Here is a 25,948-nt window from a genome sequence, read left to right as displayed (position 1 = left end):
TATATTGACAATAATATTAAAATCACTGTCGTTATTCGTTATTGTAGCTTCATTTCCACTTACTATTTTCATTCGTATTAATTTATTTCATTACCTATTCTTTCTATGTCAATATTACTAATAGTTTCGTTCTTAATTTTAAAAGTGTCAATTAACTCTTGAAATGTCAATATAATTATTTTAAGGGACAAAAATGAAGTGGTTAAATGTGTTAAAAATATTTATTTTTGGTGGTTTCTTATGTCGGTTTGCAGCAAACATATTATACAGAATTAGATGGAATAATTAAAGAATACGAAAAAAAGTAATAACAAATTTTGTCTCTGAGAAGAACACATTCCATACAATTGTTTGTGGTGCTCCAGGTAATGTCAAAACACATTTTGTAAGACTGATTGAACAGCACAAAGAGATGCCCAATTACAGAGTTAACGTCAATTGGTCACGTACTGCGGGAAGATAGGTTTTTCTGGGACAAAGGGTGCTTATATGAACATTAGATCTCAGAGAATTTCAACATTGACTTCAGATATGGGCAAAAGTGGCATGTGGAAACAAATGTGGCATGTGGCCAGGGGAAGTCACTATAAGTTTGATGACTTTTTTATCGGCTTAAAACACTTTGATTTGGTCATATTTGTGTTCCTGTCAATCGATATGCTACTCAGTGGCACCATTATTATCGTTGCACTGTAACCCATTATTCCAATGGAGGAATTAGGGTATTTTCATCATTTCAAACAACGTTCTAGGGAACAAAATTTGAAAAGAAAAAGGACCACAGTTGAACTGTGTTAAGGTGACACAAACATTTTATTTGTAAAAATAAAAAACTAAATTTCTTCTCGAAATAGCCAAAATTGAAATTAATACACTGGATTAACTGTATTCTGATATAGGTAGGAATGGCAGAACCAAAAGTTGGGGAGTACAGTTTTCAGTTACGCAAACTCTACGAAATGAAGTCAATCGTCACGCATCAGTTTTATAGGATTGTTGAATTTACGTTCAATAAAAGATTTGTAAAACTGTGGACATAGCTCAAATCAGTGTGATGGAACGGGATAAATTGAAGGGCAGCAGAGAAAGATGTACAACAGCGAAATGCTAGGTACTGCCGGGGCTCGGCTCAAAGAGGAGCTTCAGCAGTTAAGACTAGAAGGTTGAAGATTACACGAGCAATTTCTAGAGACAAAAATGTTACTAGTAAACGCTGGGAATCAGCAGGAGTCCTATAGGAGGCAGGTTGAGATGTTGAGCAAGTAGTTGAATGACGCTAAAAGCCGAGGAAGATATTAGAAACGCCGACGCTGGAGAATGCCGAGGAAGATATCAGAAAACAAAAAGTAGGGTGAAAACGGAACAGACGTCGAGAAAGGATAACCAGATGAGGCTGGAGGCTATAAATGCACAATGCCCTTTCAGTTGTCCACCAAATCTATTCGAGCTTCTGTTCTTGCCTCAGGAGGCAACACTCACCACAATTTTGAAACACTTCAAAATTTTTTTTGCTCTGTCATCCCGACAAATTTATTTTGCAGCGAAGAATATTATGGAGGACAAAAAAGCCCGGATTCTTTATAATAAATACGGGAAAAAAACCATAAGACCGTTTGAACTCAAACGTGGACCCAAAAAAGCTTCTGAATGAGTGCAACACTCATTCTGTTAGAGAGAGGCATTGTTGTTACCCCTAGGAACAGAACGTGCCGCATGCTTAAAAATTACAAAATACCGACACCATTAGAAGTTTTCACTCTTAATGACTGCAACAGAAACTGACTGTAATCAAGAGCAAGCCGCATTTCAACAGAAAAGCAAAAGCATCATTAATTATGATAGGAATCATCACGCATTTTGAACATGTATGTATACGTCATGGAATCGTTTTTCTTGACATTTTTTCAAACAAGTGAACCTGTTATTTGTTAGTTTAACTAACAGATATCCATGCTGGAAAGAATAACAACAAAAAAATTCCAAACAAATAAGAGAAATTGATAAATATTAACCAAGATAAGTTAACCATTGTTATTACCAAAACCAACCACCATAATCAAAACTTCAACTCAGAAACTCAGCTGCTTTTCTCAAGCAATAAAATTTCTTCATTTTCACACCTGTCACAACTTTCTTATAAATTTTTCTTCTGAACCTAATTTAATTCTTTAATATTTGATCAATATTTCGAATTCATAAATCAAATAAAGTGTTTGACTTTAAATATTTTCTTTAGCTTACACCCGAGAAGTAAAGCGCTTTAAACCACCCCAACGAAAACCGTACCAGCATAAAAAGCACTGATCTTGTAAGATCTGGTCTTGCCTTTTTGATGCTCTTTGGTGTCGTTTTCAATAGACCTTTACTGCCAATTTTATCTTCTTTAAGGTCTGGTTCTCTATTTTTGAAAAACATTTAACTGCAAACTGATATTTGGTCTAGCATGGCTTGTTTTTTTCAGGCGTTTCATAAAAGGCCAACCACAAACATGTTGCATTAGAAACCCTGTGAAGCGTCCCTTGAGTCACAATTTCTTTAAGCTGAAGCGTTGCCCAGCTGTGAAAATTCCGTATTATTCCTCTGGCAGTTAGTTTTTGATACTAATGACTGTTGATTTCTTTTCGCTGCTCACACTTAAGTTAATGTCAAGAAAAGCCGAATAATCCCCCTCTATATTCACTTTTTCTATGGTAAATTGCACCTTTTTGTGTAATCAATTAGCAATTTTAATTACTCGTCCGGGTTGCCACCAACAGTGCAGGCAGTCTTTTTTCTACATAATTTCTGAGAAATTTTATCCCCTAAAACTGCTCCTCTCTCTGTTGATTGCTTCAATACATACAAATCCAAACATCATCCTGCATGTTGACGTATTCCTCATTCGTTATCTTTTGGCAAATGGTATGAAAACACTTTTTGCATGAACTAACTTGTACTTCTTTTCCTTGGAATGTCACTCTCCCATTGATATCTTTGCAATTATCGTTTTGGTCAGATTGAGAGATAATTTAAAGCAATTTCTATGGCCTCTCTAACCGGCACGTTGGTTTACAAACTTTTTACGTCCACATGTACTACCTACTCGTTATCCTCGAGAGAGAGAGAGAGAGAGAGAGAGAGAGAGAGAGAGAGAGAGAGACTCTTAAGCATTTCCATCTTTCTTGGTTTATTGACGCAAGATACTAGAAAAACTTCAATTCACTTGTTCTTTTTATGCTCTGTAAGTTAGTGTATCACTGAGAGAGAGAGAGAGAGACAAAAACTTAATTTTCTTTCCGGGATACAATTTTTAAATCACACTACTAAACTTACATGCGTTGTAAGCACAACATAAGTAATGATAGCAAATAAAACCAAAGCCGAAGTTTTTTAGTCAAGTTTTTTCTAACTGCTTGAATGTTACTTTATAAAGATCAAAAAAAAATATGTCTGTGGAGGAAATTGACCATCTCATCAGCTCTGGAGAAAACAGTTTTTTGATGAGCCCCAGAGTAGTTTTTGCAAGTGAGTATACTCTTGGTTTGAGCTCTGAAAGTTCGACCGTATCTCGAAAATCAATATGGGTATCAAAGTCAAACAGATACGTCCCACTGAACATTTTAAATGTGAGAAGCTCAATCTGATAACACACGTGCAGGATATGTTGTCTTTTCAACTGTTGTTCATATTGTAGTTTTGAATCAAAGACCCAACGGAGGTAGGATTTTTGAAATTCTACCAACTGTTTCATCCTGGTTACATCAGGAAGCCAAGCCGAAATTCCATTGAGGAGAAAAGATAACACCATAGAAGTGTATAAATTCAGCTTCGTATTAGAATCGTATTCAATGCAATTCGTCATGTAACAGAAAAGGAGGCTTTCCGAGTTTTTTCCAAGTTGAATCTGTGCATGACTGTGCCATTTCAAATGGCCGGTTGTACAAATACCAAGATCTTTGTAAAATTTCACAATTTCCTACAAATCACACTTTAAAAGAACAACTGGTTTTCCAGCAAAAAGTAAACACTTCGTTTTGCTGAAATTTGCAATTATACCATTGGAGACATTCCAGTTTGATAGCCTTGCTAAATCCTTGACAAATTAAGAAATTTAAAAAATTGAAAAAAAGTTTCAAGTCATTAGTAAATAGCCAAGGTATGCAATCCAGGAAAACAGAATACAAATCATGGAATAATGAAAAAGAGGATAAAAGGCCCTGTACGGACCCTTGAGGAACTCTATCCGCGACATTTTCTGAATCAGAGATATGGTTGCCAATTTTAGCATTCTGAATCCGACCTTCTTGGTAACTTAACAGTTGCTCATTGAAACTTTCATCCAACCCAAATTACCGATTTTAATAAGAAGAAATTTTCTGGGGGAAAGAATATTTGGACGGTAATTAATAATGCGATATTTATCCCCAGTCTTGAAAATTGGTCGTATCACAGCATTTTCCCAAATATCAGGGTAAGATCTGATAAAACAAAATGAACAGAAAACAGGTTGGAGGAGGGGGGAGAAATTCATTTGTAATTGTTGAAGAATCTTTTAAATCAAGTATCATCTCACGAATGATTGAATGATTCAAGGGATATCATAAAATTTGACTGAGCCACCTGATTCATAAAATATAGCTGCAATTTGTGTATGATTGAAATTACTGGAGAAATGATTATTAAAAGCATTGGCAGCACACTAAATAAAATTAAGGTATTTTTACCTTAACGGAGTTAAGGTAAACCGTTGATAAGGTAAACTTAAGGTAAAGTTTAAATAATTTTTACCTTAACTCGAGTTAAGGTAAAAATTTACGTTAACTCTGTTAAAGTAAAATTACCTTAACTTTATGTAGTTAAGGTAGTGAGGCCTTAACTTTTCAGGTAAAGTTCTGGTAAAGTTAGGGTAGTTAAGGTGAGTTAAGGAAAGGCAATTCTATCTTAACAGTTAAGGTGAGTTGGGATGTTTTTTAAGGTAGTGATACCTTAACTTTATTTAGTGTGAATTTGAGATACCGTTTTCAAGCTGTCATCATTATATCTCAATACCATAGGGTAAGTATTTGTCTTGAGGCTGTTTCAGAGACTAAAACCGTCAGATAGTGCTCATCGAAGCGCCGACAGCGAACAACATGCGGTCCAATACCGCTGAATTATTAAACTTCACTTGTAGTTTTTTTAATAATCCATGTTAATTCTTCTGGGATTTTTGAGTTTTTCTTTTTGTTGTGTTCATTGTTGAGCGTATGAATCGTTTTAGATGTGTAGTAAAAAAGGTTTGCTATTCGATTTTTCCTCTTTTTATTGAACGAATTTTCAATACTATAGCACAAATAATTGCAGAAATCAGCCACATTTGCTCTACTTGGATTAGATTCGTCTGTAAAATCAATCCACTATTTTTCAAATTTTTTTATCCCCTAAAATTTGCAAAAGTGTAAATCATATGTGTTGAGTCGGGTTGGACAGACTTTTCGAAGTTCAGAATTATTGGATATTGATCACTAAACTCGTTTGTCCCAATGATCCCGAAAGGTAGAGGAAGAGTATGTATGTCACTAAGGATATTATCAAGGTTGTTACTATCACAATTTGTGCTTTCATTTGGTATTAGCGGTGACAATCCTTATTTGCAAAAAAGATTAAGAAATTGTTTTTTCCGGCGACTGTGGCTGTGCACAAGGTGGCAATTTGTTGACGGAAGGTTGAGATCTGTTGGGATCCAAAGAGAGTGAGAGTTTTCAGTAGAGGGAAATTTTGTCTTGAAAAGAACAGAAGTTTGAGTCAATTAATTGTTTCCAGTTATCACAAGATACCTTGTAAGGACTAGGGTACAGTAGACGAACCAAAATAATTAGAAAAGCTGAGTTACCAGAAAGATGAATAATGACAGTAACTGCAAAACAATAATCATCTGAATTAAAAACCGTCTGCAAGAATATTACACGTTATCCTGCTGAGAATAGCACGCCTTACACAGATTTGCTGCATCTTCAGAGTTAACATTAAATCAGAAACGGCTTTATTGTCATCTTTAATTTCCACTACATTATAGAAAACAACAGATTTTGAAGCAATAGCGTCGGAATCACGTTCTTTATGTTTTAATTCAAACAATGTATTAGAGGACGAAATGTAAATGAAAAAAAGTAGATAAGACTGTAGATATGTAAAAATTCGTTTTTAATTCCCATAAATTAGTGGATTTTAAGGATTTGCATATTATTTTCTGGCTTTTGATTTTAGCATTTTGTATTCTTTATAACCTGACGATGAACCCAGAGTTCGAAAACGCTCGTAAGAAAGTTTTTAATTTACGAACTTTTTTTAAAGCGTAATCGTGGATTTTTTTAAAGCTGGTCAACAGTGTCTTTCAACAATCACATTTGCCAGTCTTTGCCCAATTTCCCTGTCAAGGCTACGAAATCTTGTGATGCACCAACCAACCTGTTGATAGTAGTCCTTACCGCCCCCCTGAGGCAAAATTTGTCCTCATCTTGCCAGTTTTTTCAGTCATTATATCGACATGATCCTTTTCAAACATAAAATGTAACACACTAACTTCTACCTAAGAGCGTAAAGCCTGGCAAACGTCAAGAAGTTTCTAAATGCAGAACCAAGACTATTGAGTAAAAAGAGTTGAGCGATTTCTACTGGAAACTGTTTGTTGAACACTACAATAAGCAGAAACCCTGCATATGGCAAGTAATATGCACCTGTAAGAACTTAATGAACCTGAAAACCTACTTATTCTGACGGCTTGAAACTGATACTAATAAGCTGAACCGAGGGTTCCAAAACCCGTGGGTCAACCCTAAATCCGTGTGTACTAATACTACGATAACTACTATAACTTGTGTTCTGATGCTGCCTGTCTTTTTTACATGATGTTTTTGTAAAATAGCATTTTATTAATTGGTCTCAAACAATGTTTTTAGCAATTCCGGTGCATCCCCCTCCTCCTGTGGCTACCTACTGGCGAACAACCGCTTGCTAAAAAAGCAAATTTATACGCTTTTGCAATTTATTTTCGAGCTTTTTGACAATTTTTTTTGTCATTTTTGATTTTTATCAGCCCTAGCTGTCAGAGAACCTCCTCTAGGGTTTGATAATAACTTCCTGCATTGTTTCTAGTAATAATGGAATGGTTTCAACATTTTAACATCGCGAAGTTTCGCAATGTTTTGACAAAACGTGCATTTTTTAAAATATTTTGACTTTTTTTTCTTATTCAGGTCTTTACAGACCCGGGGGCCAAAAAATGTCCTAAGGGGTTCGATAATAAGTTACTGACAAATTGTCATGGCCATGGAAACGTTTTTCAGTTTTTTAATGCCACAAATTTTAGCAATTTTTTTTAAAAATTTGCTTTTTTTTCATTTTGAAAATTTTTGTAGTTTTTTTCAGAATTTTTCTGCCTCAAGAGCCAAAGAGCCTCCTCTTTGGCTTGAAAATAGGTTCCTGAATAATTTCTAAATTAAATGGAATGTCTTGCAAGGTTTTAACATCCCGAATTTTAGCATATTTTTGGTACTTTTTGCCATTTTCCATTTTTTTTGTCATTTATAGTCATTCTTGAGATTTTTTGAGCCTCAAAGGTCAGAGAGCCTCCGTTTGTGTGCGATAATAAGTTACTGGAAATTTTTAGTGTTCATGGATTAAGTTTCAACTTTTTATTATCACAAGTTTTAGAATTTTTTTTAAAACTTGCAAATTTTTTAAATTTTTTTGAAATTTTTTGGCATTTTTTTAGGTTTTTCTAGCCTCAAGGGCCACGAAACTCCCTTTAGGGTTTAAAAATATATTGTTGCAAAATTTATAAAGGTAATGGAATGTTCTTCATGATTTTAATATCACGAATTGAAGCAACTTTTTAAAAGGTTTGCAACTTTTTTATGTTTTTGAATTTTTTCCGGCAACAGAGGCTCTGGGACCTCCTCCAAAGTTTGAAAATAAGCTGCTGCAGTTCCTAGAGTTAATGGAATGGTGATCAACACTTTTCTTTTCTCCAGTTTTTGTAATTTTTGGATAAAAATTAAACTTTTCAAGTTTTCGGAAAATTTTGATGTTCCAAGTTTATGGACCTTTATGAGCCTGTGAAACTATTTCAACTTTGTAACAGGGATACCGGATAGTATCTTGAGACAATGAATTGGTTCTTAAGATATTAATGTCTTAAATTTCAGCAACATTTTGTTAAAATTTGCTGTTCTTTCCAAAATTTTCAATATTTTTTGTCCTTTTCTGAGTTTAACGACCATTGTTGGCCAACAGAACTTTTCAAGTCTCGGAGATGGGTTACTTGACAGAATTTTCAAGACAAAAAAACGGTTTTGAATTTTTTTATTGCGAAGTTGAAAACTTTTGTTTTAATTCTGCCTTTTTCAGTTATTCTCTGTGTTTTATTAATTAACAGGGTTAAAAAACTAGATGTTGCAGTGTCGAATCCAATCATGGAGGATATTCCTGTTTCTTTCTCTCTTTCGGTTAGCAATTTGTAGCAAATGTTTTAATCCTGTTTGTCTTTTATGCAATATTTCGCTGGGCTGATTTTTTGTCTGACCCATTTTTTTCATCTTCAGAAACGGGATTAAGAGGTAGTGCACTGAGGTCACTAAATCTTGACTAGTTGTTGACGGAGCCAACCGCTCGCCGGTCGTTTGAGAGCAATTCGCCCGACGTTAGTCGGTTATGTTTTATAGTTTTGAACAATGCGAAATGCTTCATTAGGACGCACTATTTGGATAGTACCCGACCGGACAACACAGTTTTAGGGCACGCAGTTCTCAATTTATCTTTTGTTATATCGGGTACGATAGGGTCAGGCTTAGGGTTGAATTGAGGGCCATGGTTATGCCAGAAAGCATCAACAGAATCATTACTGGAACTACTGGCAACCAAAGGTTTCAGAACTAAGATTCCTGCTGACACATCTGTCTTTTGACCTTTTCGATGCTGCTTGCGAGTTTAGTCATCATCCACAATGTGGTGATTTTTCCTCAATACCGCCACGTAAACAGTATCCAGTTCATTGTAATTTTCATGGTTGAGCTCTTTGATACAACAGGTCTAACGGATCTCCTCTTATTGTCGGCTAAGTTGTTGCTATCTTGCACTAGCGAAACACTCATCTTTAAGAGATCTAAAACAAGATATCCGGTGCTTCCTCTCCTGTAGACAGAAGCTAGAAATTGCTTTTTGTTATCTTCAATGTAATCAACGATGGCATCAACATCCCATTTTTTTTAGTTTGCCTTTATTTATTGTAATTTTCAAGATTGTGATAGAAAAATTTTTGTAGTACACAGTTTTAAGTTACTAACTCTTGGATTTCCAGCAGCACAAACAACCCTTGTTCAATAGATAGTATTATCTTGCAAAAATAAACCAACTTGAAAGGTAAATTCACGGGTACATTTAGGCATGACATTCAACACGGATAATTGACAGCCTAAATGCACAGACGAGATGTCTGTTTTCACCTAACTCTTATAAAAGCGTCCCTAATATTTTTGTGAGATTACTGGCGAGTGAAAACAATAAGTAGACCAGCTTTGTTAAAAAAATTATCCTTTAAACGTTAGCTGTCAAAAAATGGATTTCTTAACTGTTTTACGGTATCAAACGAGTTGCTGAACGCCATTACTCGGGCAAAATATAATTCTCAGATACTGAAACGTTTATCAAAGTGTATACAGGTGTGGCCGAATACTACGATTCATAGTTTTTATCGTTTTAACCCACTGTCGTTGAGTTAGGCAAGCTGCCATCTTGACTGATGAATTTTCTGCAATATGCTTTTCAACAACTTTCTACCAGTCTGAGTGTCTCATTACATTCTATTTTTAAAAACTGCCTCAAAAAAGGAAAATATCCATCACAATGGACGGAAAGTGTTATCACACCAATTTATAAGGACGGGAACAAGACGGCCATCCAAAACTACAGGACAATAAACTGTCCCTCAAGCCCATCGATATTTTTTGAAAAAGTAATTTCTGACAGCCTTTTCAATTGTATTAACGATCAGATTCACAACACAATACGGTTTCCGGTCGAAACGCTCAACCACTGTCTAACTTCTTTGTTTCCTTCAAGAAAACAACACTTTCAATGACAAAAGTTTACTGAGGAGTTAGCGTTCTTCTACCTAAATTTCCATAAAGCGTTCGACAAAGTACCCCGCGATAAACTTTTGGAGAGACAATTTACCGTGAATTAGGCGGCAAAGCATTAGAGATCATTGCAGACTATCTTACTGACACAGAACAACAATTGAGAATTGAGTGTTTTTTAATAGTTACGAGCAGAGTCCCTAAAAGTGAGTGTTTTTAATAGTTACGAGTGGAGTCCCTCAAGGGTTCCTGCTCGGGCCTCTGCCGTTTCTTGCCTATATAAATGACCGTCCCAGATTCGATAGATAGCAGTCTTGCATATGGATATGCCGACGATTACAAACTGGTGAGTAACAGCTATAATTCGCTCAAAAAAGATTTGGATAAACTATATTTCTGGTGCCTAGAAAACGAAATGTTCCTTCACAAAGACAAATGTAGCATACTTTTTATCAAGAAAAAGAGTACAAGTGGAAATGTGTGACCAAATCGTTAAACCATTGAACAGTCAGAAAGTTGGTGTCGTAGTCACGGAAAATCTCACCTGGACAGCGAACGCAAATGGACGTTTTTCCAAATCAATGCGAGCACTCTGGTAGCTAAGAAGAAATATATCAAACAAAACGTCAGTCATTAACGACCTAAACGCGTATAAAGGCTTCGTTGTTCTCATTATATCATACGCGAGCGAAGTATGGCACCCTAACAAAGGAGATCTAGTTTTGCTAGAAAAATTACAGAAAAATGCAAAACAATGGATCCTTGCAAACTCCATCGACTCTAAAAGCAGGCTTCTAACCCTGAATATTCTACCATTTGCTTTGTGCTTTGAACTCCACATTCTCTTACTTTACTGTATTGTTGCCGACCGCGAATACAACATAAATAAAGATTGCTTTAATAAGTACAACACAATTCAAAGAACAAGACAAGGCACACATAGGAAAACAAACCTATGTAAAAGCGATGAAGATTTTTGGATAAGAACAGCCATTTTATACAATTTTTTTGTAGAATAACAGATCTAAGGAGCAAATCGAAAAGAAAAGAAAGAATAACTAATATCTACACACAATTCCTCAGGAAACTATTTATGGAGAACGAAATCTGTGCCTGCAGAGTTGGATATACGAACTGTGACATCCGCACAAAGCTCATCTAACTGACGAAGAAGGGTGTGGACCACCCGTGGATGAATTCAAGAAGCCTTCTCTACTACTACTATACGTATAAATGCTACCCAACCATCAGCCAGCATTCATGGCACCGTCGAGTTTTCTTTCACGGAAAAACTGACCTCATCTTGATCAATCCAGCTATATTCACGGACTATTAAGAAGCAGTTCTGACTAAAATTTTAATCGAAACTTTTTGTAGCTCTAGGGTTATCAATGCAGAGAAGTAATTCTCAATTAAAACTTAAATTGATTAACTAAAACGAACGTTTTCGAACATTGCGTTCATCGTCAGGTTTAAAAATTAAATGAAATCATTTACAAAGTATATAAACTTGTCTTTGACTATAATTCTAAGAAAGCAGTTAAAATAAAATCGAATTTTTGAAAATATTTACAGTTAAAATCACATTTACAACATTTTGTTTACACTTATTACATAAAAATCAATTCAGTTTTCATTCCGGCTTTTATGAAAATTGCGGGTATAATGCTTTCTATTCCTGAAAAGGGATTTTTACTTTCATTCCTATCTGTTTTTTTCTTACTTTTTAGGGTTGACAAAATGTCAAATTAACATGTACCAGAAAATTTTTTTGAATTTCAAAAGTCAAATTTTTGTATTTGAACTAGTACTTAAATGTCAATTCCCACCCCCGATACTCATCGCGCGTATTTAATTGCCGGTTCAGCTTTTTGATGTAGATCGCTTCTATCGTCAATAGTTTTCAACCCCGCGACATGCATCAAGAGTGTCCCATTTTACGTTATTTACGTTATGCGTTGTAACACAACATTCAACAAAGTGTTGTCCAACTGGGGAATCCTTCTTTTGATGCTCTGAAATTCTAGTGGTAACATGTAGGCTGGTTTGGCCAACATAGATGGAACTGCATCCATTATATGTAACTTTATATACCACATGGGATTTCAGATTCTTATCAAAAGGTGATTTTAGGTTGGGCAAGCAAGTTTTTAGCTTTCTTGTTGTGAAAATGATTTGAATATCACACAATTTTTTCAGTCTACTTGCAAAATTTTGCGTTATATTTCCTCTGTATTGAACAAAAAACCCAGGTTTAGGTTCCCTATTGTTAAGACTTTTAACTTTTTTAAGATGTTGTTCATTTTGGGGTGGTTTTTTTGTGACCTTTCCTTCGTGACTATTTTATCCAACGTCTCATTAACAATACTGGAGGACCACTCCGTTTGGTATTGATTTTCTGTCCAGATCTCTTGTTTTTTCTTAAGAGCTACATCAAGGGATTGCCAGTCACTGGTCGCATTAAAAATCTTATGCACAGTCCCTTGAATCACATTTCTCTTACGTTGTAACGGTGCACAGCTACGGAAATTTAGGAGTATGCCGGTATCAGTTGATTTTTGATACCAATGACAGCTGATTTTTCTATCTTCGTTTAGATTTATGTCTAGATCTAGGAATGCCAGGTCTCCACTTCCGTTTGGTGTCTCAAGAGTGAACTGTAAGTTCTTGTGAAGAGAATTTGCATACTCAAGGTAATCTAGTGGGTTCCCCTTTACCGTGCTCACTATGTCATCCACATACCTCTTGAATAATTTCAATTCCAGTGTGTCCTCTTTTCTACCTTTTTCTGCACAATAGGAGCAGATCCAAACAATTTTCTGCATGGTCTGATCTTCTGTGTCAGTGATACCTTGGCATTGTGCATGAAACCAGTTTTTGCAGGATTCGCACTCGACTCCTTTCCCTCGGAAAGTAACGCGTCGGTTACAGTTGCATATCACCTTTGTGTCAGGAGTTTTGATCTCCCTTCCCTTTTTTGATTTCTGCAAAGATTTTTCAAAGGATTCCATCCACAACTTTGCCAAAATTACCGTCAGCGAAGCAACAATTGCTAAACCGTCCGATTGACTGTACCACATTTTATTACACTTAAAGTGAACATTCGTTACGGCTATAGTGAACCATAATGTATGACATGCTCATAAATTTCATATTATACGCATAATTCGAAATTTTCACAAACAAATACGAGAACAATAAGAGATGGTTACTAATAGTAAACCGGATTTTAACAATTCAGAGAAAGCATCATAAATAATGATGGGAATCATTATGGAATTTCATCTTGACGGGACACGTCAAGGAATGTTTGTTCATGACGGGATTCGTCAAGCAGGTAAACCTGTTATCTGTTAGCTTAACTAACAGGGACCCGAGCGGTAGAAAATAACTATGAGAAATTCCAAGGAGATAAACGAAAATGGATAAAAATAACCTAAGATTAATTAACCATTGATAGGACTGAAACCAAAGAACATATTCAAAACTAAACCTTACACAATCGAGCCGCCTCTCTTTAATTGTTTTACATCTCTCATCTTCACAAAACTTCTACAATTTACAAGTAATAGATTTAACTTTGTATTAAACTAATTGTACATTCACATCTGCTCAATAAATTCAAGTCTGAATCTTGGAAAATTTTTCTCAGTAACTCCGAGGTTTAAAGTGCTTAAGAATAACATCGAACCCAAACCGTAACCGTAGACAGTGCACGGATATTACACTGGCGACAGAGATTTAAAGAAAACTTAACATTTTAAAATCTTTAACCAATTTGTTGGTAGGGAGACGCAAATAAAAAGAATTTTAACCCCAAAAACTCCGAGAATCGAATTATTCTCGAAACAAACACAAAGATTTGGGATAACACCAATTTCCACCAATTTTTGTGGGAATCAATTGCAGAAGCCACAGCGGAGGACATCAGTCACAGGACATCAATCGCAGGAAAACAAGTGAGAATTTACTCGCGTGGTGCTATCTTTTACTCGTTGGTGGAGACAGAAACTTCCCTGCAAGGAAAGACCGCATCATACCAAGTGAGTAGAAATAAAAATTTCTTTCTTGTTTTTGTCGTTGGTAATTGAAACTGATCGCCACTGCGTAATTCTTATTAGTCAAGGGAAATATTTTTTCTTTTGACCTTAGTTGCTAAATTGACATTTAGAAAACGAGCGGCATAGCCATCGGAAAATACAGTGCGGGATAGTCGCGTTGTTAAATCAATTGAAACAGTTGCTGAAAGTTATATATTGACTTTTTCTGAAACTACCATTAAAAAAAAGAGAATATAAAGCGAAAAAAGTTGATCAGGTAACAATACGCAGGGGAAAGAAAAAGAAAACTAAAGCACCTAATACCATCCTTGCCGTAAATAGAAAAGAAAATATATTAAAAAACATCAATAAAACAAGAAAAATCAGCCAGAATCATATTAAAATAAAAAAGAGAAATTAGGTTGGACAGTCGTCTATAAGACTGTAAATTAAAACTTCCTTAAAAAAAGAAAAATAAAGAAATAAGTAAAAAAAAATACCGTATTGAAATAAGCGTTAGATTTTTATTAACAAAAGTTTTTAAACATTAAAATAAAGAGAGTGCTATAGAAATTCAAAGATAAAAATAGAAAACACCTTCCAGTGACGTTCTACTTGATTATTATTTTATAGAAACTATTAATTTCAACAACTTAACAAAGTTTTAAAAGGGCACGATACAAGTAGGGGAACAATAAAATGGCAACGGGCTCAACCTGTAGAATGCTATTACCGGAAGCATTTACCGGTTCAAACGACTTGGAAATTTACGTGACGCATTTTGAGCTATTAGCGGAACAACAAAAATGGAAAAACATTGAAGGAGATCTGGCTCGCGAAGTTGATGAACGGCCGCATTACTTTGCGCTTAGGCTACAAAAATCTGCCATAGAGTTCTATCGCACTCTACCGCAAGCTACACGAGAAAATTATGATGAATGCATTAAAGCTTTTCGAGAACACTATAGCGAAAAACCGGTCGTTTTCCGGGGACGGCTTGCTCGCCGCGTACAGCAACCAGGAGAAAAACTGACAGATTTTCAGGGAGATTTAAAGCAGTTGGCTTTGAAAGCTTACCCAACGGAGTCGCAAGAAATTAGAGACCAACTCGTTGTGAGATAATTTCTAGAAGGAATCAACCATAGTCAGGTGAGGTTAGATCTCAGAAAGCAAATCGGCGACAAGGATATGAAAATTGAAACAGTTTTGGAAAGAGCATTGCATCTGGAAGCTGTAACAAGAATAGAGGAGGAAGAGCAAACACCAAAAATTGCGGCAATTAGACGAGATGAAACAAAAGATTTAGTGGAGGCCGTCACCAAGCTTGTGAACCAATTGTCAGTAGATGACATACAGCGAGAAAACCGTCGAAACCTATCTAGGGAGCGAAGCGGTTCCCGAGGACGGTGGGGTGACGACAGACGTGACAGAGGAAAGAAACAAGATAGTGGGTTTAACGATCAGCCGCGATTTCCAACGCCAGGACCTAGTCACCGAGACAGATCTTTTGGAAGAGAGGAACCACCTAGGAGGAACGACAGGCAGGGTTTCAAGTGCAGAGCCTGTGGACAAGAAGAACACCTTTCGAGGAATTGTTGAAATTGTTTACTATGTGGAAGTTCCCGACACTTAAAAAAACTGCCCTTTTAAAAAGAAAACCACCGAGAACTGCAAGGTCATTAGAGTTTGTTCGACAAACACAATTAAATGTCTAAACGCAGAAATCATACTTCATGGGAACAGATGCGTTGGATTAATAGACAGTGGATGTAGTATATCGCTTTTGAGCTGGTCCACATACGAAAAAAAGGGATTTGTACAAACATACACAAAACGAGTGTTAACAGCTAATAACTCAGCTGTCAAAATAATAGGCAGAGTAACGCTTTTGGTACAGTTGCAACCAAGACTACCGGAGGTTGAACAAGAGTTTGTGATAACGGCAGACGAAGGTATAGAATGTCTGCTGGGAATTGATTTCCTGAAAACCAATAAATGTGTATTGAACTTACACGAAGAGAAACTATATAGCAGTCACTTTAAAAGTTCAATACCGCTCATCACAGAGAAACCGCAAGGTGTTCACGTTTTTGCAATTGCGGGGCAAAACACTTATATACAGAGTAAAAACGAAAGTTTAATGAAAATTAGATTGGCTGATGAAAACGGAGAAGAAATTCCGGGAGTGGAAGGATTAGTGGAAGCAATTGAAGAGTTTGAAATAAAAACTGGTTTGCTTTTAGCCGCCTGTATGATATCAATAGAAGATGGTTGCAGTTTGATAAAAGTGTTAAACCTAACGGACGCACCAGTAACCGTGTTTAAAAGCACTAAAGTGGGAACTTACTTTAAAAACAAACAGAACTTAGTTGTGAATGGAATTTTCACAAATCAAAATAAGCCAAAAACATAGGAAACTTTTCAAATGGGAAAACACGCAAAATTGGAAGGTTCTAAACTAAATGAGCAGTAGAAGGAAAAAGTACAGGAATTGTTCACGAGACATCAACAAGTCTTCTCACGAATTTCAAATGACTTAGGATATTGTGACAAAATGAAACACCAGATTCAACTCAACAAAGATGCAAAGGCGTTCAGAAGAAGTTATTGCAGTATGGGCTTTGATAAAAGAAATGCAATGAAAAGAATTGTCGAAGATCTAGGGGATGCAAAATTAATTGAACCAACCCATTCGTATTGGGCAGCACCATCAATATTGGTGAAGAAGAAAGATGGCAGCTACGGACTAGTTGTAGATTACAGAGGTTCGAATGGACAAATCGAGAAAACCAGTTGGCCGCTACCAAGAATAAATGACGTTATTGATTCTCTAGACGGAAATTGTTACTTTTCCAATACCGATTTGACATCAGGATTTTTTCAAATGGCACTCGATGAAGAGTCACAGAACGTGACAGCTTTTGTAACTCCAATGGGACTCTACAAATGGAAGAGACTACCCATGGGTTTGGCGTCAGCGCCAGGAGCTTTCCAAAATTTAATGGAATTGATCATGTCGGGACTCTCCTATGAAGCGGCTTTAGTATGCCTGGATGACATAATCATCTTTGGTAGATCCTTTGAGGAGCATCTCAACCGCCTAGATCTCGTACCTGGGCAACTTAAAGACGCTGGATTGAAAATAAAAGGCTCAAAATGCAGGTTTTTGCAGGAAAAAATTCATTTCCTGGGACACATTGTATCAAATAAAGGCGTAGAAGTGGATCCGGAGAAAGTAGCGGCAGTCAGTAAAATGAAAAGCCCACGAACAATAAAAGAATTGAGAGCTATATTAGGACTAGTAGGCTTTTACAGAAGATTCATACAAGATTTCGGAAAAATAGCACAGCCGCATTATAAGCTATTAAACAAAAAAGAACATTTTACTTGGAGCAAGGAATGTGAATCAGCAGTTGAACAACTAAAACAAGCTTTACAGAAAGCACCAATTTTGGGTTATCCGAATGTCACGGATCCCTATACGTTAACCACCGACGCCTCTTTGTTTGGCGTTGGCGCAATTTTTTCCCAAAGACAACAATGGGGTAAAAGAGTTATTGCAAACGAAAGCAAAATGCTCAGCAAAAGTCAACTAAACTATTCTGCGGCAAAACGAGAACTTTTTGCAATAATTTATATTACTCAACACTTCAGAAATTATCTTCTGGGACAAAAATTTTTAATTGTTACTGACCATAGGGCCCTCACAAGGTTATACAGTTTTAAGGAACCACACGGATTATTGGCCCGATGGATAGAAAAGCTCGGACAGTTTGACTTTGAAATCAAACACGAAGCGGGAAAAAAGATCCCTCACGCGGACTGTCTGACGACAGTTCCACAGACTGAAGACCAAGTCAAAGACTGCGATCAAATGAACCAAATAAATACGGAAGAGAAAAATATCTGGTCCATTGGACTAGGGAAATCTGTTGAACAACTAGTTGAACATCAGAAAAATGCAGCCGATTTCGTTATACCGAGAAACTGGATTGAGAACGGGAAACGCCCTCAAAGAAAACACATGGCAGGAACCTCTAGGGCACGATGAAAACTTTGGACTGATTTCAGAAACTTACGGATTGAAAATGATCTAATCAAGAGACAGAAACGTATTGACGAATTTAATAACTTAACACAAATAGTCATTCAGAGATCAATTTTAAGAGAAATTCTACCTTTCCCTCATGAACATTGCGGACACTTTGGTATGGTCAAGACATTTGATCGGGTTCGAGAACGATTCTACTGGCCCGGGATGAAAAAAGATATCCACGAGTGGATAAGTTCTTGCGAAGAATGCTGTCAAAAGAAATCTCCACACCAGAAACACATACACAGCCTGACAACGTGGAAACCAAGTCAACGGTTCTGGCAAGTTGCCTTAGACATTATGGGACCTTTACCCGAGTCCAGCGGAAACAGAAACATTCTGTTAATTGGAGATCAGTTTACAAAATAGTATGAAGCAATTCCCATGAGTAACCAAGAAGCTTCAACGGTAGCTAAGGCTTTTGTAAACGTATGGGTTTCAATGTTCGGTTGTCCGGCAAATCTTTATAGCGACAAGGGCAGTAATTTTATGTTGAATCTTCAAAAGAACATGTGTAAGGAGCTGGGAGATAACAGGACTTCAACAACAGCTTATCACCCTCAAGGAAACGCAATGACAGAACGTACCAATCGCACAATCGAAGAGAGTCTTGCAAAATATGTGCGTGAACATCACAACACCTGGAGCAACTACCTTCCGCTACTAATGATGGCGTACAGATCATCAATTCACTCTTTTACGAAGTACAGCCTCTTTTACCTCCTTTTTGGACGATCATGCGCGCTGCCGATTGATTGAATGTATCAAAGAAAACAAACCAAAATCTATCCAACTTTGAGGGATTACGTTGGTTGCTTGAAAGACGAACTACAAACGTGCCATGAGCTGGTACGGGAAAGCATGGATGTGGAGCAAGAAAGACAAAAAACCTACTATGACCCTAGCACATTTGGACCACAATATGAAGTAGGTGATTTAGTAAAGGCGTTCAACCCCACAATAAAAACTGGCCAGACAAAGAAATTTAAATCCATTTACAGCGGACCGCAGGTAATACGTGAAATAATAAACGATCTGAACTTTGTTATTGAGGATGTGAAAGAAAAAACAACAACAGGTCCACTACGATCGACTCAAACGTTTTAACAGTAGAAGTGCTACCACAGATAAAAAAAGAACCTAAGAAGGGAAAGATTGAACCGAGAATAACACAAAACGACCTTCTTACGGAGGACAATGATTTTGCGGAAATTGAAATGGTGATCCCAAAATTGAATGACACAGAAAGAAGAGAAGTTTAACCTGAAGGAAATATTAGTCAATTTAATCCTAATACTGAAACTCACAATGAGACAGTCAAAGACGAATAGTTTCAAACACCTATGGGTGGGAGTACAAGAGAATCAATAAATACTAACACCAACAATAAGAGCAGAAGCAGAAATATACCTGCGCCCAAAGTAGCCACACAGCAGAAGCGGGATAGTCTGGTGTAAACATCCGAAAGGAGTGAAGGCGAAGAATTTCCCAATAGGAGCACGGCTTCTACTTCGCAAAATATCGCCGAACGACGATATCAGACAAGAAGTTCGTCGGGAATAACAAGACCACGGAAACTGAAAAACTTTTTTTAATCAAAGGATAACGATGCAGATGAAAAATTTGATAATGATGTATTTTTTTAAAAGGTGATTCGAAGAAAATGCAGAGGGCGTGGAACCCACATTGGATCGTGCAGCTGAACTGGAAATTTCTTCAGTTGGTTAGCATATTCGGTTTTTCACAATCCTTGGAGATTGTGGGGTATGATTTTGAGAACATTCTACAGACGCAGAAGTTTGCAATGACAGAACCGACAAAATGTGAAACGTCACATATAAATGAGGAGCAGGTAAACAAAGGAGGACTGATCTACGCCAAAAGCAGCATGAGTAAACTAAAATACTGCATGTACAGGGCTGCATATACGGTAACTGTGCTTAAAAAAATTGGTTTGACGACGCAACTTACTTAAACGAAAAATCACAAATAATTCCAACGTTTTACTCAATAAAAGAGTCAGTCTGTCAAAATCTATGGCAGGGACACAAAGCGCGGTTACCGAGTCTTGGTGATTTTGAATTCAATGCTCCTAAAGAAGTCCTCAACGGGATGAATGTTGACCGAACCGACGATGAATTTGTTGAGTAGATATCAAAAACTTTCATGAAAGGCGGAGATGAGAAAGGAGTGAATTATGTCTACCCCGTGGATTGGATCAATCCAAAAGGTGAAAGACAGAAAAGTAACATCATGATAAATGCTGAAATTTTCATGGGGACTTTGTTCATTGAAACTAGGGAAGCAAATGAAGGAACATGGCTATATTTTAAAGACCCTTTGAAAGAGGAACAGACCTTGTTATATCAAGGAGACACATTTGAAATAGATTCAGTACAATATCTGTTCGACCAAGACAAAAAACCAAACATCTTAACGATCGTTAAATTTTCAGACTCGATAACAGCAAAAACAGTCCGCGCTGGAAACAAAAAGTACTTGACAAGCTAATTAGACAGAAAAAGAAATAGTTGTCCAGTTGAAAAACAAGACAAAACATATAGACAATTTTCTGCTTTTTGAAACAAACCACAGAAGTTTGTTTTACACAACGGAAAAGTTGACGGCCACGGAACAAAGTTTTTCAACAACGGATATATCTGAGACAGATCTCAGGGACATAAAACTTGACCAACTTTTTGTATGGAATTTTCGAGGCATGTTTGAAAACTTGAAACAAATAGAGTTATTAAATTGTCACATAGAAAAACTGCACATAGCTATGATTCTAACGACATCAATTAACGGAAACCCACACCAAATTTTCTTAAGTCAACAAAACGCTCTGGGTACACACGCAGAAAGAGCGGGAGGAATACTTATTGTCCATAGGTGCGCTAAAGTAATCGTACATGTCGAAAATCAGTTTTGTACGTAGGAAGTACCAGTTAGAGTGTTTTCTGACAATACCTCAGAAGTAATTAGATACATGGACCCCATTTCTAGAGTATTCTATAGAAATTTCACACTGATTAATTGCAACCCCATGTACCCGAACGCTCTTGAATTGCAGAATGGGTCATGGATAACATATGGGCGTAGGATACAATTAAATGAAAAACCCAATGATATGCCTAATTATAGAGTTAACGTCAATTGGTCAACTTCGGCGCCAACGGAAGGGTTTTTCAAAGACAAGGACCTGGAACTCAGCAAAAGGGCCCAAAGATTAAGGCATTCGAGAAAGACGATAACAGGAAGAGAAGTTTTCCTGGGACAAGGAGGTTTATATGAGCATAAGACTCTAGAGTATTTCAACACGGACTTAAAGCACAATAATCAGTGGCATGAATTGCTGATATTTGAATACTTGGGTAATGAAGTGAAATAAATCTGGCATGTGGCCAGGGAAATAACCATCAGTTTGATGACTATTTTTATTGGATCTAAAATCATATTTTGTTTGGTACGGGTGTTTCTTTCAATCGATATGCTATGCAGTGACACCAATCCTGTAATTGCACTGCAACCCACGAACCCAATGGGGGAACTGAGTTATTTTCATCATCTAAAACAACGTACAAAGGAACAAAAATTGACAAGAAAAATGACAGTTGAACGGTGTGATGGTGAAACAAACATCGTAGTTATAAAAGCAGCAAAAAAAGCAAAATCTGTACCAGATATGGCAGAAACTGAGATTGATTCATTAGACTAATTTACGTGTATGATATGTAGAAATGGCAGAAAAAAAATCGGTGATTATTGCTACTATCTACCCGAGTTGTTCGAGGTCAAGTCGATAGTCAGGCACCAAGTGTATCGGATTGTTGGAGTAACCTCAAACAAAAAGCACGTGGTGCCATTGACGCAGCTGCAACCACCCAATATAGTGAATAGAGCCGCAATTAGCGTTGGGGAGTTAAGTGAGATTCAAAACAGAATCGAGGAACAATAAAAGAAGATTGACAACAGCGAAATGCTGGGAACAGCCGGGGCTCGGCTCGAAGAGGAATTCCGGCAGTTAAAACTTGAATCAAAGATTAGGTGATCAATTGATGGAAACCAAACGGCAACTTAAATACGCTGGGAATCAGCGAGAGTCCTGCAGGAGGCAGGTAGAAACTTTGAAGAAAGAGTTGGAGGAGGTTACAAATGTTGCCGAAATAAAAACAAGGGAATGTATCGCTCTGGTGGTCGAGCGGGAGTGCTTAGCTCGGGAGTTGGAGAATGCCGAGATAGACAATATAAAGCTATGGGGTAGAGTAAAAACAGAGCAAACCTCAAAGAAGGTCATACAGAGAAGGCTGGAGGCGATCAACGCGCAGAGCCCGTTCAGTCGACCTCCAAACTTTTTTGAACTTCTATTCCTGCCACAGGGGGCCACAACCAGTACTATCCAGAAACTTTTCAAAACGTTGGCAATGCTCTGTCATCCGGACAAGGAAGGTCGTGAGGACATGTTCAAAGCCATTCTTCAAGCAAAAAAAATTATGGAAGACGAGGAGGCCCGTAATATTTATGACAGGTACGGTATTGAAAAAGCACAAGACTATATGAACTCGAAAATGGACATTTGAAACTCTTGCTGTGTGCGTGATTGGAACACTCACATTTTCTAAGAGGGAGGCAGTATAGTGAACCACAATGTATGACATGCTCTTAAATTTTATATTAAACGCATAATTCGAAACTTTCACAAAGAAATAGGAGAACAAAAAGAGATGGTTACTATTAGTAAACCGGATTTTAACAATATAAAGAAAGCATCATAAATAATGATGGGAATCATCATGGAATTTCATCTTGACAGGACACGTCAAGGAATGTTTGTTCATGACGGGATTCGTCAAGCAGTTAAACCTTTTATCTGTTAGTTTAACTAACCGCGACCCGTGCGGTAGAAAATATTTATGAGAAAATTCCAAGGAGATTAACGAAAATGGATAAAAATAACCTAAGATTAATTAACCATTGATAGGACTGAAACCAAAGAACATATTCAAAACTAAACCTTACACAATCGAGCTGCCTCTCTTTAATTGCTTTACATCTCCCATCTTCACAAAACTTCTAATATTTACAAGCAATAGATCTAACTTTGTAATAAACTAATTGTACATTCACATCTGCTCAATTAAATTCAAGTCGAAACTTGGAAAATTTTTCTCAGTAACTCCGAGGTTTAAAGTGCTTAAGAATAACATCCAACCCAAACCGTAACCGTAGACAGTGCACGGATATTACACTGGCGACAGAGATTTAAAGAAAACTTAACATTTTAAAATCTTTAACCAATTTGTTGGTAGGGAGACGCAAATAAAAAGCACTTTAACCCCAAAAACTCCGAGAATCGAATTATTCTCGAAACAAACACAAAGATTTGGGATAACACCAATTTCCACCAATTTTTGTGGGAATCAATTGCAGAAGCCACAGCGGAGGACATCAGTCACAGGACATCAGTCGCAGGAAAACAAAAGAGAATTTACTCGCGTGGTGCTATCTTTTACTCGTTGGTGGAGACAGAAACTTCCCTGCAAGGAAAGACCGCATCATACCAAGTGAGTAGGAAGGATTGAACTGAAAGGATTATGCCAAATATTAATTAAAAACAAGCACTATGAGAACGAAGTTGAAGATTATAAAGGGTTTAGGAATTTTGGAGGGCCTATTTGTAGCCCAATTAGTACGAGCCAAAATTTTACAATGATATACTATGTAATGGCCCGTGCTAAGTAACTAGGGAGAAAAATACACAAACGGGAAAGATCACAACGTTTGTTCAATCGGATTTTCTACAATTGGCTGATGAAAATTCAGTCTAGAACAGTGATTAATTTTTGCTCCAACGTTTTGCAAGTTCTGATAAATTCTGTTCGCTGGCATTCTGAACTGTAGCTTGGCGTTCGTAGCTGCAATCGTGTCTGATAAGTGTTCTGCAACATTTAAAAGTGCGACACAGCAGTCGTCAATAGTTGTAGCACCGTCAATGAAATCTTCCTAGGAACTGTTGACCTCAACTCAACGACCGATCCAGTTATGTTTACTGACAATTAAAAACAATTGCCAATTAAAATTTTATTTGCTCGTTTGTTTTTTAGCTCGTTAAGTAAATCGTCAGGCTCTGAAATGATTGTGCTAAAGTAAAAGCAAAACAAGTTTGGGCTCTCTCCCTTTTGATCTCTTCCGTGTATGCCCCAAGCTTAGTGTAGGGAGGGAGAAGATGCAAAAACGCACAAGATGCATTCATTTGTATAAGATTTTTAACAGTTCGCTGATGAAATTTAAGTCCTTAGAACAGTTATTAAATTTTGCTCCAATGCTATTCAAGTTCTGCAGTCGCGATTCAACTGACACATACAGGCATTTGTTCGGAAAAACTTCAACGTTTTTCTACATCCACTATTTGGCATTTTATTCTTTGTGGTCTCGAAGCATTGAGTCATTCAATCAACGATTTAACACGTTTTGAAAATAAGTTGGCTTCTGGTTTTTATTAGGTTTAAATGCGTCCGCTGTTATTGTTTACGTGTTTTGAGAGATAATGTTTCATTTAGTCTAATGTTTATTTACTATGCTCTGCACAGCGTTCATAGGCTTTCCTGGTTTGCATGAAATCGTAAAATTCTGCACTGTCTTTTGAGGTGAGAATGTTGCAAGTAGTTTATCTCATATACCAGAATTATATATACTACTTGGTAAAATGGGTAGTTCATATTTTGACTGGAAAATGTGGTATAGAAAGAGTACTGGAGTCAAAAACCGTGCAAGGTGAAAGATTGTTGGCTCTAGAAAGACAAATTCTGTTTTCCAAGACCTCGATCAAGAATATTGTTGATGATTTTACTCGAAAAACATCCAAATCGGTGCAAACTTTGACAGGGCTTGGAGGTACGCGAGAATTGTTCTCTGTCCAAGATTCAGTTAAACGGATACGAGCCGTTAAAGTGTTTGCTTTTGCAGCAAACAAAACCAAACTAGACAAGTCAATGACTTATATTTGCGGTTATCGGAACTTAATTCGGACAGCTGAAGATCTTCGAGTTACGAAGTTTGACGAAAACAATGGTTCACACGTACTTATGCTCGAACAATTATGGAGTTGTTTAAAACTTGATGATGCTGATTTCAAGCGCAAAGGTGAGCATTGGAAAACATTGGGGTTCCAAGGTGATGACCCGGTAACTGATCTGCGAGGTATGGGCATGTTGGGACTTTCAAATTTGGTGTACTTTGCAACTAATCATCCCGAAAGTGCGAAACAATTACTTATCCGATCTCATAACCCAACGATTGGGTGCTCTGTTGCAATTACTGGGATCGATTTAACAAATTTGTGCTATCAGTTTCTGTTATTCGGAACTTTGAAGTATGTGTTCTATTACCAAGAGGGTGATATTACTTGTGATCTGGCTACATACCAGGAAACATTTGCGAAAGTATTCCAGTGTTTTGATTCTTTTTGGATTGAAAGTAAACCGGAATCAATAATGGATTATGGAAATATCAGAAGAGCTTTTGAAGAAAGATTGCGCGAGTGTATACTTACTCAGCATAAGTTGGCATATTAGCTAGGCGTTTACAAAAACATTTAATGTATCATTTTAAAATTATTCTGAATATATTGTTCGTAAATTTTCAAAGTTGTTAGTGCAAAATATCGTAATAACAGGTTTAGTGAACATGGTTTAGTTTTTGGTTCATTTTCAGTTAAGCAT

The 25,948-nt window shown here is 36.9% G+C and overlaps 2 protein-coding genes across 2 annotated transcripts in view; both read left to right on the top strand.

Moving 5' to 3' along the window:
* Positions 1-25,948, top strand: part of LOC142345741 (phosphoinositide 3-kinase regulatory subunit 4-like) — a 428,489-nt gene that overhangs the window by 207,595 nt on the left and 194,946 nt on the right. The gene's annotated exons all lie outside the window — the stretch shown is intronic.
* On the top strand, positions 24,878-25,929 carry LOC142345740 (ELMO domain-containing protein 2-like). Its single transcript, XM_075398037.1, has one exon. It carries the CDS (start codon positions 24,881-24,883, stop codon positions 25,799-25,801), a length of 921 nt encoding a protein of 306 aa, XP_075254152.1. The 5' UTR covers positions 24,878-24,880; the 3' UTR covers positions 25,802-25,929.

The sequence above is a fragment of the Convolutriloba macropyga genome, chromosome 9, assembly GCF_964194025.1.
Source record: "Convolutriloba macropyga chromosome 9, txConMacr16.3, whole genome shotgun sequence".
Classification (NCBI taxonomy): domain Eukaryota; kingdom Metazoa; phylum Xenacoelomorpha; order Acoela; family Convolutidae; genus Convolutriloba; species Convolutriloba macropyga.
The sequence above is the reverse complement of the archived record's forward strand: the minus strand, read 5'-3'. Positions and strand labels throughout refer to the sequence as shown.